This window comes from Phyllopteryx taeniolatus, chromosome 4, assembly GCF_024500385.1.
Source record: "Phyllopteryx taeniolatus isolate TA_2022b chromosome 4, UOR_Ptae_1.2, whole genome shotgun sequence".
NCBI lineage: Eukaryota > Metazoa > Chordata > Actinopteri > Syngnathiformes > Syngnathidae > Phyllopteryx > Phyllopteryx taeniolatus.
The window spans coordinates 25342845-25358688 of record NC_084505.1 but is presented as its reverse complement, the minus strand read 5'-3'; the positions used below and the strand labels follow the sequence as shown (position 1 = coordinate 25358688).

The following is a 15844-nucleotide window of genomic DNA, read 5'->3' as shown; positions in this document are numbered from 1 at the left end:
TATATTACTTTTTTTTTTTTTAACATTGTGACAGTAAACTAAAAATGACCCAAGAGAACAGGTTCTCGGGGTGGTACTTGAGCAACCTCCACTTTAGGAATCCAACCAATTGCCTAGAAAAATTGAACCGTGTAAACCATATTTTTCCATGATTGAGTGTAAACGGAGCCTAGCGGCTAAGTTTGAGGATTTGCCATGAAATGCACGTGTAATGTAACGTAAATGAAAATATGAGCATCCACCACCAATACGCAGGACACGAACAAAATCAACAAAACCCGGCACGCAGGTTCATAACAGCACAAGTGAAAATCAATGATGATCACACTGTGAAATGCCACCATTTTGGTTTGAAGGGGACATTTTTCAGAGATTTGGGCCGTTTCCAGGGAAGGTACTGGAAAGAGCAGTAGACTGTATATATGGTTCTGAGGGTAGCACTTCTAGGGCTCCTTCTAGTTGTACGGCAAAAGAATCTATCAGTTCTCAAATCTTATCCTGTTCAGGGTTGCGGAACACTGGCGCCTATCCCAGTTGAAACGCGGACTACACCCTGAACTGGTCACGAGCCAGTCGCGGTGCACATATAGACACTGACAACCACTTCCACTCACAGGGTTCACCCAGAACAAAGTCAGACCAGTGATTCCCAACCAGTGTGCCACGAGCGATCTTCAGGTGTGCCGTGGGAAATTATCGAATTTAATTAACTGCTCAAAATTTTTTATTTTTTTTATTTACAAGAAATAATGTATCTTTGTTCCTCTATTTATGCCAGTGAGGCATAGTGACAGAACAAATAAATGCACTTCTATTAGATGGAAGGAAGTACATAGTTTACTGTGTATCTACTTGTAGTGACATTTTTGTTTGTTGGTGCGCCATGAGATTTTCTAATTGTAAAATGTGTGCCTTCGCTCCATATAGGTTGGAAATCATTGCGCTACACCATCAGTGACTACTGCAAAAGAGTCACTGAATAAAATGTTCATTGTGCATTTTAATTCCCCCCACCCCCAAACTTTGCCTTAAAGCACAGTGTTATTGTCCAAACTGTGCATGCTGTTATGGGCATACAATTGTATTAAATATACTTTTTTTAAAGAATACAATCTTGTTTTTAATAAACATTCAAGCCTAGCACACTGTTGTATTTTAACAATGGTGGTACTTGAGAACTATGTAGTAAGGTGGTACTTGTTCGAGAGCCACTGAACTTGGGAAACTGTTCCGGTTTTATTTTATTAAAAAAGGATCTTTATTTGAGAAAGAACATGTCTACTTCACAAGGAGATAAAGAAGTTACACTGGAATGTGGTACAACCAACAGGCATAAATACATTTTCTAAGTACTAGTAAAAAAACAAACAAAAAAAACCAACCAGCACAACTGCAGTGTTTCAGTAAATGACAACAAGGCAGAGAACTTACTAGATCCTAATAATAATAATAATAATAATAATAACAATATAAAGTCTATCAGGAGGTTCGACACCATTAGCAAATGCACACAAACACTACTGTTGTTGTTGTGGTTGCGGCTAAGCTAACGATGCATTGTGCTGTATATACAAACGAGGCAGGCGTTCACTTCACAACTTGAGCTTTTTCCGACGCCCGCGACTGTCCGGGATTCCTTCTGGCTTCCGTTTCTGGGCCTAAACAAAAGGAGAAGCACTGATTAGGGCTTTTTCAGAAAAATACATTTTGACATTACATTATTAATTGTTTCATCAGTGGAACCAGAACCAACAAAGGTGGAAAATTCACAGTTTGGACATTTCTTTGAGGAAAAATGCAGTGATGATGCAGGGATGGGGAACCTTTTTTCTTCATATTTCAATTTGTATAAAATCCTAAATTTATACACGGTGTACGGCTGTGGCTATTGAATATTTTTACAATTGATTATTCTATCGCTTATTCAATCAATTATTCAGATGTATTTTGCGATAAGGTTTATTGCAAAATCATTGTTTCCGATAAGTGTTCATTAACTGATTATTGCTGTTTATTTGGTATTGTTTAATGATTAAATACAAAAAAATCACCTACTACCTGGGTAAAAAGATAAATGCGAAGGGCTACTACTTTGATATACACTTCTGAAGCTGCTTCAGGTTCAACTACATGTCAATTGCAGGTTAGTCATACTACGGCTTCAAATCAAGATTATTTTTGTAACAAATTAAACTGACTTTTCCAAGAATTGATTATGATTCAGTTGGTTTGGTCCATATCAGGGAAGAAGAAAAAGAAAGGGGGGGGGAAAAAAAAAAAAAAAAAAAAAAGGGGGGGGGGGGGGGGGTTTCTTCTTTTCTCCAAAGTAAATGCAGATGTTGGCAAATGTTTTATTTTGATGAAACACAAAAGATCATCTGTCTGCTTTCACAGAGGACTACATAAATTAAGAGAATATTTACTCATGAGTGGCTAAAATCTGAGGATTGCGACAATTTTAAGGTAAAAATATGGGTCTGAATGATTAATCCGGTCAACAAGAAATGTATTACCTATCTCGGTTTGTTTTGCTGATATAGGACAACAATGTGCTGAATCCAAATATCACATTGGTTTTGCTCAATCAGGTCAACTTTTTAAACTATGGCCACATGTTTTTTGTTTACATGTACAAGTATTATTTTCACTTTAGCGGTTCAAATCAAGAGGTTCATGCCTGCATTTTGAACAATAACGACGTAAACTTCAATTTACAGGTACTTACTTTTATCAATGTCTATTATTCAACTTACAGTAAGCAAAGTTTGTAACACCTGATTAATAAACTTAACTTGGCATAAAAACCTGACCTGAACAAGCGATAGACACATCATTTTCGGATCCAGTGATGCAAAAGTGTCCTGAATCAGTTTAAATAAACAAACAATTTACAAAAATAATAATGTAATGTAATATTAGTGCCTGTATACCAAGACAAATGATTTCTGCTTATTCGGGGATTCACCTATTTGTGGATTTTTGTCCCCCCATTTTCTCCCTTTTTTTTCCTCCATTTTGCGGGGAACCAACCCCAAAACACTTATTTGCAGCTATATAATCTCAATGCAATTATAATGGGTGTCAATTATCCGTGGATTTTCGCTATTCGCGGTCCGGGCCGGTCCCTATCCCTTGCAAATAATGGGGGTCCAGTATACATTAGTTCCCACTGGAACGAAATCAGTAACATTTGTAATCTGTCAATCTGTAACATGTCGGCCCACTTACTGAGCCGGTCTTCGGCCCCCTCTTCTTCTTCTCTGCCTTCTCTCGCTCCTCCAGCTCCATGTTCTCCCTCTCGATGAGCGTGATTAGCGTGTTGCATCGCCTCTGCAGCTCCTGCACCCGCGCACAAACGTACATCTCATCAACGACGTCGGCAAAACAGGCGCGGGTGACGGCGGAAATTCCTGCTCACCATGGCCGTCCTGGACTTGAGGAACCAGTCGAATCGGAACTGCGGCGAGTTCCGGATGCACTGGCGCAGCTCATCGTACACGCTCTCCTTGTCGAAGCCCAGCTTGTGCAGCATGCAGATGAGGAAGCGGTCCTCTTCCTCAGTGTAGTTCTTGCCCTTGTTGGTGCCGTAGGAGATGCGGAGCTGATGGAAGGGCGCCTTGTAGCGGCCAATCTGGAACGGGAGAGGACAAGGTTCAAGAAGCAGATGTAGATGTTCTACCAGTCTGCGGTGGGGAGTGCCCTCATGTGTCCAATGTGTAGTCATGTGCTCGCAGAAAGTAGGGATAGACTTCGGCCAGGCCGATTATCGGCACTAATATACGGCATTTTGGCGCATATCGGCATCTGCCTTTATTTATTTATTTGTATTAAATCCTACGCTTGAGAAGAGATCAATTTCAAACTGGATGAACTTCAGCAAAACATTTAAATTTGCAGTTAACTTTATAAGAAGAGCTGCGGGCCCTGGGAACTAACTCCCTGTACTTTTTTTGGGGGAGATAACAGCGTTCCTTTCTATTTATTTGTCTTTAGCCGTGTGTGTCCACTGCAGGCCCCACATGCATACACTCACAGTGGAGTGTACAAATTGCTGCCTCCAGGAGTGACAATGCTTTTGTCTTAACGGGTGCTCACGTTTTCCCCGCACTCTCGCCTTGGCGCCCGCAAGGTGAGGCCGCTTGCCTCGTTCAGTCCCCTAGCTCCGCCCCTGGCCGTCATGCTGACGAAATTCTTACTTTCACACAACTCAAAACGGGCTTATTTTAGCAAAACAAAATTGGGTGGGTCAAGTCTACTATAAATCTTGATCCTCGGGATATTTTGACGACAGCATGCTACAGACATGCAAGAACACCTGAAAACAGTTATAAATTGGGGGGGGGGGGGGATATCCGTTGAGGTGATTCCGCTTGGTGGCCTACCTTTGAGTCGAGCGCCTTTTTGATGCTAATCCTCCTCTGGATCCTGGCCTCTCCTCGCTCGATCTGAGCCATGATCTTCTCGATGTCTTGCAGCTCGTTGCAGCGCTCCCAAAACACAGCTGAGGAACACAGCACATAAGGACTTCACATATGAGGACGAGGAAAGGGGATCATCTGGAGCGGAAGTGGATTATTACCGGAATACTCCATGACTTCCTCTGGAGTTTTCCCTTCCACCTCTCTGGCAATGTTCTCAATATCATCGCGTCCCCACTTCTCATTGGCTTTGATGAACTGGTTGAAGTCACGCTTGTTCCAAATGGTGAATCCCTGCCCATGGGGGTGGGGGGAGAAAAAAAATGACTAATAGGCCCATCAGAACCTTAACAGACAATCTGGCATTCATCCATGACTGCTTTTTATAGAGAACCCAGCAAAGTGGAATACTGTAGCAACTGTGTACGTTTTTTTTACAATGCCAACTTTTCCCTCTGTCACTATTAAGTATTAACGTTACAGATGTGTAAAACTCAGTCAGCAATTTCCCACTGTGCAGCAAAATATTCTGTGTAAAAGGCACTTAACCCTTTTGGGGGGACAAATGTGACTCAGTGTGAAAGGGGCAACAGTTGTATTGGGTTGGTAGTACGGTACCTGCTGCAGAAGGTTCTCCTTCTCCTCCAGCTCCTCCTCTGTCAACGCTTCAGCCTCGTCAATCTTGCCTTGCTCCTCCTTCTGGACCTGAGCGGAGTTGGGCATTTCCGGATTGCGCGGCACCTAAATAGACACGCTCACTTATTTAAAAAAATAACAACAATAATAAAATAAAACCATAGAAGATGTGTCGGGCAAGTGAGAAGAGTTACCTTGTAGCCAATGGTCTTTCTGTAAAAGAGGATTTCCTTTTCAAGGAGCTCAAAGAGACGCGGAGGGAAGAACTGGAAGTCTTGGACGTTGGGCTGCTTGGGCGGACGAGGAGCCTGGGGGTGAAGTGCGAGCAAAGTGAGCCATGGTTTAGGACTTTCTCAATTGATCACATCAGCACATGATTTGGTGGAGTCCTTTTTTGAAGAGTAGTCAAGATTGAAAAGTGCCCCGAGTTATAGTTGCAAAATATTTGACTGTGAATATGAAGTTTGTCTCCAAAAGGCAGTATCTGACAGAAAAGGTCATTTCTTTTACACAATTTTAAAAAGAAGACAGCAAAAACGTTTTCAAATAAAAGGCAAAGCAAAACAACAGGCCAAACGGGATCTTGGACAATCTTCAATTCTCAATAGTGTGGGCAGAGAGAATCCCAGGAAAGTCAAATCTCCCAACCTTTATACCAGCTTTCCATAACCTTTATGGTAAACATTGTGTCGATCTGGTGCTCCGTACTGGTCCTACCTTGGGTGCTTTGGGCTCGCTGACTCGAAGGGCTTCTCTGAAGTAGGCGTCCACAGCGTAATTGGCCTTCCTCTCTCTCTTGGGGGGTTCAATCCAGTTGGTGATGACCTGATGGAGGAAGAGGAGGAGATGGAGATGAACATCAGGGCTTTCTAAGGATGAATGTTGTTTCCGTGGCCATTTTGGACCTTTTTCTTCTCTCTGTAGTCTTCTCCCTCAAACGTGTACACGCTGCTGTTCTCCGTGTCCATGGTGAAATTCCTCAACGAGCTCTCACCCAGGGAGGACAGCTTCTCCTTCATCTCCATCGTCTGGTGGCCGGGTGATCAAACGTCAACCAAAACGTCCAACGGTAAGATGCGTTGTGGCGTTAGTGTGCCGACTCACCTTCCTCTCGCCTCTCTCCAGGATGGCGTCGACGTCGTCGTCTGTGATCTCGCTCTCCTTGGAGGCGAACACGTGCGTGGCGCCGTGCCGGATGATAGACAGCATTTCGTCTTTTCCCAGCTTGTTGGCACTCGGATCAACAAGTCGCCCTGTTGAGATATAGATAACATCCATAATCATTGCATGGATTAACGCTTCAGAAACAGTAATGACATTTTCAGGCTTGGATTATGCAGAAACTACTTCCTGGAAAACTCGATTAATACAAAACAGTTATTTTTCAGTGTTTTACAGTGATGTTTTTGGATCAAAACAAAAAATTGAGAGAAACACTCAACAATTAAGTTATTGTCCACTGAATAAATGTACAAAATTGCTTTTGCCATCGTTTGTTAGTCACAAAAACAATCGATTTCCACAAAATGATACTTTAATTTCATGTCCCCCGCCACAAACCAGGAAGTACTCATGTTTAAAAAAAAAAAGAAATAAACAAAACAACGCTCTACCTTGCTGGATGACAATGGAGTCCAGGCGCAGTTTCATCTCCGCCCTCTCCACAATCCTCTCCTCCACCGTGTTTTCCGTGATGAAGCGGAAGACACGAACCTGCTTCAGCTGCCCGATCCTGTGAGCTCGATCCTGGGTTATGGGACAAGAGGTTGCGGTTCAAGCTGCTTCTTGTTCAAATTGAAATAAGCTCAGGGAGTACCTACCATGGCCTGGAGGTCTACTTGAGGGTTCCAGTCAGAATCGTAGAGGATGACGACGTCAGCGGTCGCCAGGTTGATACCAAGGCCGCCAGCTCTGGTGCTCAGCATGAAGATGAACTTGCTGCTGTTGGGCTCGTTGTAGGCGTTGATGGAGATCTGAAACACGCATCCGCGTTTTATTTTCAAGATGGCAAGGTCACACGTCTGCAAACAGTGCAGTCAGCTAGCGGCGCACCTGTCTCTCTTCATGCGGAGTCTGACCGTCCAGGCGACAGTAGCCGTAGTTCCTCCACATGCAGTAGTCCTCCAAGATGTCCAGCACCCTAGTCATCTGGCTGAAGATGAGCACACGTGAGCCTGGGCAGGGGGAAAAAAAAAGCAAGATTAAGTAAGATTGATATACAAATATTTTGTCCCATCTCGGACAGACACTGGACCATACGAAAAAAAATGGATGAGACACATTGCAATACTGTTATTTGACATACGGTGTCAAAACTGCACCATTAGAGAAAACATTACTATTGGTTGTTGTTTCGATATTTGAAGCTTGTGTATTCTTACTGTATAACAACTGAAACTACCATAGCATTTAAATAGAAACATTGCTCCATGTTGTGATGGGATCGGTGATCGGTTATCGTCTTTTTAAACACGCTGATCGGCCCCAAAAATCCTGATCGTGTAAAGCCTAATATTTATATTTTGTCCCACACCTTGTGTATCAATACTGTGCCATAAGACAATACACTGTGATCTCAACATTTGATGTTGAGTATCCATACTGTAGCATAAGAAGAAAAATACACTACAAATTGCGATATTGATATGCTGGTGTAAAAGTAGTGTAACGTAAGAAAAAGACATCATGGTATCGATGGCTTATCCCACATCATCGTATATCGATAGTGTACGATAAGAAAAATTGATAGGATTAAATGTGATAGATATCTGATACTTCAGTATTGATAATGTAACTTAAGAGTAAACAATACACTTGTTCTTGTTGTAACAGTACTGTACCAAGACACCTCCGACTCACCCTGCTCCTTCATCTTGGGCAGCAGCTTGTCCAGCACCACCATCTTGCCGCTGTTGACCACCAGGTGGAGGTCGGTGGTGTAAGGGGGTCCGGGCTCGGCGCCGTCGAACAGGTACGGGTGGTTGCAGCACTTGCGCAGCTGCATGAGCACATTGAGCAGACGCATCTTGTCCATCTTGCCGGCCGAGTTCAGGATGTCGATGTCCTTCATCAGAATCTTGGTGTACCTGGTGGGGATGTTGATTAATTCAAATTTATTAGCCAGCAATGTATTTATTAATTTTTTTAAATCACTTTTTTAGCAACAGCCATAGTTTAAAGGGTGTCCCCGCTAATGTGCGATGCTTACACTGACAACCTGGCTGTAAAGAGAGAGGAGCTAGTTTACAAAAGTACAGCCGGTGTTGCCAACTTAGTGATTTGGTCAGTAAATTTACTTTTCCGACCTCTCTTGCGACTATTTTTCAAAAACAGGACTTGCGAGGTTCATTCCCGCTAAGAAACACAACGAGACCGGAATCATTTTCACACTGTTTTCCGTATGAGAAGAAAGGAGCTAATAGAGTTATTAGCACCAAAGACAGGGCGTCCAATCACATGACGCAAAAACAGCGATTTATTAACGTTGGACATTTTGAAACTAATAATTAAGTGTTTACAAGCTGCAAATATTTTGCCAAGGTTGCCTGTAAAACTCTGCATCAGAAAATACCGTATAACAACTCATTTGTTAAATTGTTGAATCGAATCGATAAAAATCAAAAGCATATTTGTGTGTGTGTATGAGGGGGGTGAAATCAGATTTTATGTGAGGCCTTACCCCCCAGCCCTAACATCTAGCTAAAGTATACTTACCATTCTCGCTGCATTTTACTGAGGCCCACATACATCTTGATCTCCTTCTTGGGGAGCAGCGTTTTCTCCACGTCAGCTTTTATACGTCGGAGCAGGAAAGGGCGGAGCACCTACTCGTAACAATACAATAAAAATATGCTTAAAAAATGAGCTAATAATAAGCTTTTCATTTGTACACATTCACTACATACCGTGTGAAGACGTTCCACCAGTTTCTGATCGCCCAAGCAATTGTTGGTGTCAAACCAGGAATCAAAGTCCTTAAAGAGAAGGATGTGACAAATTAGATACAATTTTCTATGCAGGGTTTCTCACACGTACATTTATTGGTGGCGGGAAACCACAATTAAATTTTGGCCGCCACAAATAGATTTTGGCTTTTGCTGTACAGAAATTGTGCAGTGATGTTCCTTAATCCAAACCCCCCCATCTATGCTGATATTAGGTTAAAGTTATGCTCTGCCAATATGTTAATTTATGTACAGCATTTATGAAAAATAAAATAAAAAGAACACAGAGTACATGTAACGCATCTCTTGATATGCTTTGCACTGTCTTTTAAAATCATACAAGAAATGGACAAACTTCACATTCACAGTAAAATATTTTTCGGCTGTAGCCCGAGTCACTGTCAATCTTTTTTATATACAAAGCTACAGTATGCCAATTATGTTAGACTAGACAAACCATGCACGGTCCAAAAATTAGTGTAGAGCCGTTTAAGTGTTTGATTTTACATTTTAAAAGTATTTGTTTATTTAATTAATTGTATTTGAATTTATTAAAAGATATTCGCTAAGTGTTTGTTTAACTTCAACCCCTCCTACCCCAAAATACCCAGCCCGCCACGGGAAACCCACCACCACAAATAGATTCCGGTCTTGTGGGAAACACTGCAGTGTGATTAAAAGTTGTGGGTTTGGGTCACATACCTCCGATGAATTGAAGACATCGGGGAGCAGGAAGTTGAGCAGTGCCCACAACTCGTGCAGGTTGTTCTGTAGCGGCGTGCCGGTCAGCAAAAGACGATTGGTGGTCTTGAACTCTCGCACAATCTCTGACAACTGCGAGGAAATGTGCGTCATGATTTTAGGTTCCTTATCAATGTTGAGAAAGAAGTGGGTGGCAAGTGGTTGGATTTGGGGAGGACATACCTTGGATTTCTCGTTCTTGATTCTGTGGGCTTCGTCGATGACCAGGTAGCGCCAGTTGAACTTCTTGAACACGGCCTTTTCGATGATGAGCATCTCATACGATGTCACGCACACGTCCCATTCGCCGGGCAGCAACACGTCTCGGATGAGAGCAGTCTGCAAAATGGATGCAACCACTTCAGACCTTTCGCAAATATTAATTTCAAAATGGTGACTTTTTTTTTTTTTTTTTTTTTTTTTTTTTTTTTAATCAGTCGCAATACTTTGGAAAGCAATGAGCTCATTTTACCTGAATAGAGTCGTAACCGCTTTTTTTTTTAATAAAGAGATTTTAAACCAATTATCATTTTAAAAAATGTACATCATTTTGATCAAATAAATAAATAAAATCTATTTTACAAGAACATTGTAACTTTACAGGAAAGTCAGAATAATTTTCTGACAAAAAAAGCCATTATATCAGTATCACCACATTAGTGGTACACTTTCTTTCCTCCATGACGCTCCATACACGTGTTTTTTTTAATGTCCAAAATGTATTATTTTGTCATGGCGGTTGATTGTTGTCATACTAGAGTGGCTCCAACTACTGGAGACAAAATCCTTGCGTGACTTGTAACACACTTGGTCAATAAAGCTGATTCTGAACATTACACAAAACAAAACAAAAATAATTTTACAAGAATAAAGTGCTAACATTCAGAATCATCCCAATCGTTTAAAAGGAAAAAGTTGTCGCAAATTATAACGTTTCATGAAAAAGGTGTCACTCTTATGAGAGTAATGTTGTAATTTTACAACAAAAGTTTACTCTTTTTAGATTAGATCTTTTTTTGTCCCCCTCGTCATTTCAAAACAATAATGGTAAAATGGCCGACCCGCTCATCTCTGTCTCCAATGAGGCAGACTGCTCGCAGAGACGGCACCCAGCGCTTGAACTCGTTCATCCAGTTGTATAGCGTGGACTTGGGCACCAGCACCATGTGAGGTCCGGGGATGTTCCTGTAATGCTTCATGTAGCCCAGCAGGGAAATCGTCTGGAGGGTCTTTCCCAAACCCTGACGACATGCGAATACAGTATAAATTAAGTAAAGCTTCGAGCTGAAATGATATGTTACATTTGACGTTTTTTTAAGAAAGCACTTACCATTTCATCGGCGAGGATGCCGTTGATTCCATTCTCGTACAGCGAGATGAGCCAGTTCAGACCCCGGACCTGATAGTCTCTCATCTTTCCTGTTTTGATGTCTACATGAGAAGGCAAACTTTTCATAGAAATATATACACAACTTTCTTACTTTCAGACTATAAAGAGGCGAGCGCTTACAAGATGGCGAGTCGTCGAAGCGGGTGCAGACGTTTGTGGTCTTGGTGCTCTCACTCAACAGCTCCTCGTCTTCCTCTTGCTCGGTGCGCCGATGACGATTGCTGTCAACGGTGAAAAAGGAAAAGGGTGACGACGATCACAGAAGAAGAAATACAACTTACTGCGATGTAGAGGTGACACAGCAACGAATGCATGCATCTCTGTAGTAGCCGCTCGATACAACAGAGCTGTCAACTCATAGAAATTTACTTCCAGAACACAATTCCCATATTTTTAAAATTTTGTTAAGAACATTACTGCGGGGCAGTTATTGCAGTATATTTTTCAATAGGATAAAAATAATTCTGCATACTGTTCAATTGCACACCATAATCATTACTTGATAATAATGAATCAATCAATTAATTAAGCTTCAAGATTATTTTTTTATTGCATCAAACTTGGAATGACGGACGCAGTTCCAGCCTGAATCAAAGTGTATGAGATTTTGACATGCCATCGTCAAAAATATTTGTGTCTGTGGATTAATTGGCCTTTACCAATTCTGTTTTCAACCATTCTTTGGGTTAATCTTGAATCGTGTTTTAGAGTATGAGGGAGAGCATCTGCATATTTTATTGTAATGACGATATAATCATTATTTGGTCTGAATGAACAAAACACTTGAATGACCATACAGACTTGTCTGAACTTTTATTGCTGTCATGAGAAACAGCGTCAGTGCTTCAGTCGTGCTCTTTAGAGGTTGCTATAGCTTCTGTTGTCCACCAGATGTCGCCATCACTGAAGCCTTGAAACCTTTAATCTTTTTCGGCACAATTGTTAGGAAAGCCTCAGCGCTTCGTAGGGCTTCACTTGCCCACTACTAATATATTTATACTTACTGAAATAATGGAAATTTCCACATTGTGGGACTAATAAAGGTTATCTTATCTTATATTACAATAATTTATTATTATTATTATTAATAGTACACTTTTGACCCGACCCCGTTCTCAGATGGCGTCTCCAGTGACGTATTAATTCATTTCTGGTTCAGAGGGCGTCTTGTGAGGCCGTGAATTATTTTACATTTATATCCAGATGCGTATTAATTGCCTTATTTTTGTTATTCAAACTTGTTTACTCTCTGCTACTACGCGGTTCCAGCCAGACGTCGGTGACAAGTGTACTGTATCACCCAATCCCGTTCGGTATTTTTCGTCATGACATGACATGACATCTTAGCAATTAGGATTAGGCTTTTCCGTCTTTTCCTACGCGCTCCTCTCCCTCCCTTTGTGATAAAAAATAAAATACGTGTAAGAAGCAGTGTTGAGTGATTTCCGTAACACAATACGGACGTTCCCTAACATTTGGCAGTTCTGGTACAATGTACTATAGCTGTAGTGCAGCGACAGAAATTGTTCCAAAACGGAAGATGTAACAAATAAAGTCAGACCATATTATTGGGTACTCACTCGCCAGCAGACAACAAGTTCTGCTTCTCGTCTTTCTTGATGCGAGGTCGCCCCGGCTTCATCTTGAGGGGTGACGTGGGGGTCTTCTGTGCAGCTGGCTGAATGAAGTGAGCAAACAGCTCCGTTTGCTTCAACAGATAGTCGAATCTGTTGGTACGGTCCGTTTTCTGAATATGTACAAAGAAGACATTTGGATTATTCCCTAAACAACAACACATATTTTATCATTGCGTAGAAACTAAATGTCCTCACCACTTTCTCTTCATAACCTGGAGCAGATTCTTTGGTTTTGGTAGAGGAGGAGGAAGCATCTTGTCCATCGGGTCCTGCATCTGAGGACGACTCTTTGCCGGCATCAGAGTCAGACTTTTCCTATTTAGGGGAGAAGAATGAAAGAATGGGCGTGGGGGGGGGGGCATCAAGCACGTTTGGGAGTTGCTGTGCTGGTGACCAAAGGAAGAAAACCCCTTGCACACACTCGTCTCCTCATATTTTATTAGCACTGGCAACAAGATTATGTTTTAAGCAGTTTTTTCCCCATTTATTTGTGTGTGCATAACTTCCTGACTAAAGTTAGACAGAGACAGACATCCGACCGGGAAATTAGATGACATGAATATAGTTTTTAAACGATGGGTTAACGTTCTACCATTAATATCTGAGTGACCTTTGAGCTACTTTTAATGTGTAATTGTGTATGGTAATAAATACATGTAAATTAAACCAAATAAGTATAAAATATATATATATATTGTGGGTGCGAATCCACACATTTGCTGGTTATTAATAATAATGACAAAAATAGCGAAAATCAATCTTGCTAAACGAATATAAAATATTTCAACAGTTACATGCCTTTTATTGAAAATTCACAGTGATAATGAAAATACAAAAATAAGAAAAACATTAAAACATCAATTAAATGTACTTAAGTTTTTTTTTTTTTTTTTTTTTTAAAGATATCTGGGTGAAATGATACGCTTACATAAGCCCGGGGCTTCACCGACCAGAACTGCTGTATCTTTGAAAACAAAGGCGAGCTTCAGTTAACGTTAACCGGTCAAAATGTTCCAGTGTGAACCGCGACTCCCTTCTCAAAAGAGAGCGCGAACAACACTATAAAAATGAATTTGACCATGCCTGTTCAACGTCCTACATTTCACGGAACAACAATGGCTTCGACGTCGCTGCGCTAGCAAGTTGAGCTACAGTTAGTTAGCCACAAAGCTAACTAACTGGGCGCAACCGTTGACCAAGTGGAAAGTCGGACGTGGGAAGTAAATGAGGAATTACCAAAAAGCATGTGTATGGATACATTTGATGCCATCACCACGCTAACAGGTAAAACAATTGCCCCATTTTCAAGCGTCTTACCTCGGTTCCTCCGGCTTCAACTTCGGTCTGCTCTTCTCGCTCGGGTTCCACGCAGCTGAGAATTTCCGACATTTTTGACGGCAATTCCCTCTTCGACTAGTCGTAATATCGTCCGTGAGTGTATGTCACGTGTAGGACGGATCTTCTGTTGATTTTTGGTGGTTGTCCTGTTGTGAAGAATGAAAGACACGCCGGGTCGCTGCTAGGGCTATTTTGCCTCTCCTGAACCACAGAACACCCGCGTTCTCGCAGCGTGAGTTTGCGGCGCAATCGCGAGAATTGACCGTGCCACCTTTATGGAAATCCGAAATATAGGCACTCCTGTTAAAAACTACAATTTCCCAACACAAAAAAGACTAACTTCATGTGATGAAATAAACAAAATTTAAGTAATCTTACAGGTGAACAGTTAAAATGCGCAAAAACAGACATTAACTCTAAAAGGATGTGATAAGTTAAAAAGGGGGTAAGCAGTGCTTTTATAGTTCCGCGGAAAACTATATGGCTATTTATTGCTGCCAAGAAAACGTAATATTAACTTAACACTTAGGTGCAGTTTGAGCCTCATTATATCAGCACTGAAGGTAATTCGTTAATGTTTCAATTGCTGACTGAACTCTTAATGATTTACCTTAAACGTGAATACATCATGGAAACTGAAACTAAAATTCCGATATCTTGACTTTTCCAAATATAGAGACATTTTCGTTTTGTTCGCATTAAAAACAAATACGAAAACTATATTACATTTATTTATTATTTAAAATATTTCTAAAAATACGTCAACATGAAGACAGGAACCGTGTTCTCACAGCTGCCGCGCAATCGCGAGAGTTGGCCATGCCAGCTTCAAGAAATTCGGAAACATTGATATTCACCTGAAAATGCACAATTTTTCGCACAAGACTACTTTCACGTAATATGACAGCGGATTAAATTATTTTACCTGAGAACAGTTTGAATCAACATAAATTAAAAGTACCGATAAAATAGCGAGGTACGTAAAACAAAACAAAAAACAGGAGCATTGTTTCTACAATAGCCTATGGATTTTTGTTATACTGCCAAGAAAACGCAATAGTAATTTAGGGTAAGTGTAGTTAATTATTAAATCATTACAAGTAATTATTAAGTTTTTAACAGAAGTTTTAATATGGTGTGGAGTAAAACTAATAACTAATAACGTCCAACCCTGATCTCGACTTTTGATAGCTCGTCTGTTCTTTAAAAAAAAAAAAAAAAAAGTGAGCTACCAATCTGCAGAAAACATTCAAAATAAATGGAAAGAAATGCATTGTGAAATAATGTGCAACTGCACTAACATACTTACTTTTTAACAGTAAATTTATCAGCATATCTTCTAAAAGCTGATTTGCTGGCTTTTATTAAAGCCTTAAGGGTGTTTCTTCACTGTTAGGTATTTGAATATTTCATCCCATTTTTTTCCCCTCCATCTGAGGTAGAATTTGGTATTTGGTCACAGCACGCAGTACAAAACAAAAACAACAACAACAACAACACCAAAGTGGAGTACACAAACAAAGGGGTTAGGGCTTGGTAAGGCAACGCTGCAGTGGAAAAAAGGACTGTTATTAGCATTACAACACTTTGTTTTATTTATGTTTTAGTGTTTGTGTGTGCGTGTGTGTGTGTGTGTGTGTGTGTGTGCCTGTCTGTCTGTGTGTGTGTATTTCAACCCGAGACCTCCGAACTGTGATTCAGACGTGATAATCAGTCGGTCACTGTGCCGCCCATATAAAC

The 15844-nt window shown here is 40.9% G+C and overlaps 1 protein-coding gene across 1 annotated transcript; it reads right to left on the bottom strand.

Annotated features, from left to right (window-relative positions):
- Positions 1-1223: 1223 nt before the first annotated feature.
- Positions 1224-14364, bottom strand: smarca5 (SWI/SNF related, matrix associated, actin dependent regulator of chromatin, subfamily a, member 5). The gene is made up of 24 exons (XM_061770905.1): positions 14084-14364; positions 12962-13081; positions 12710-12876; positions 11250-11350; positions 11070-11170; positions 10801-10980; positions 9923-10078; positions 9701-9832; positions 8960-9028; positions 8769-8878; positions 7914-8140; positions 7107-7228; positions 6875-7027; positions 6668-6800; positions 6159-6307; positions 5960-6082; positions 5772-5879; positions 5249-5362; positions 5037-5159; positions 4580-4712; positions 4383-4501; positions 3419-3631; positions 3229-3339; positions 1224-1658 (listed from the first exon to the last, which is right to left on the bottom strand). The coding sequence occupies exons 1-24, from the start codon at positions 14153-14155 to the stop codon at positions 1593-1595; spliced, it is 3102 nt and encodes a 1033-aa protein (XP_061626889.1). The 5' UTR covers positions 14156-14364; the 3' UTR covers positions 1224-1592.
- Positions 14365-15844: the final 1480 nt, after the last annotated feature.

Coding starts and splice junctions, on each gene's coding strand:
- smarca5 (XM_061770905.1), bottom strand. CDS start 14,155: ATGTCGGAAATTCTCAGCTGCGTGGAACCCGAGCGAGAAGAGCAGACC. Junction 11,171..11,249: donor CTTCGACGACTCGCCATCTT/GTAAGCGCTCGC, acceptor CTTCTCATGTAG/ACATCAAAACAGGAAAGATG. Junction 5,160..5,248: donor GAAAGACCATTGGCTACAAG/GTAACTCTTCTC, acceptor GTGTCTATTTAG/GTGCCGCGCAATCCGGAAAT.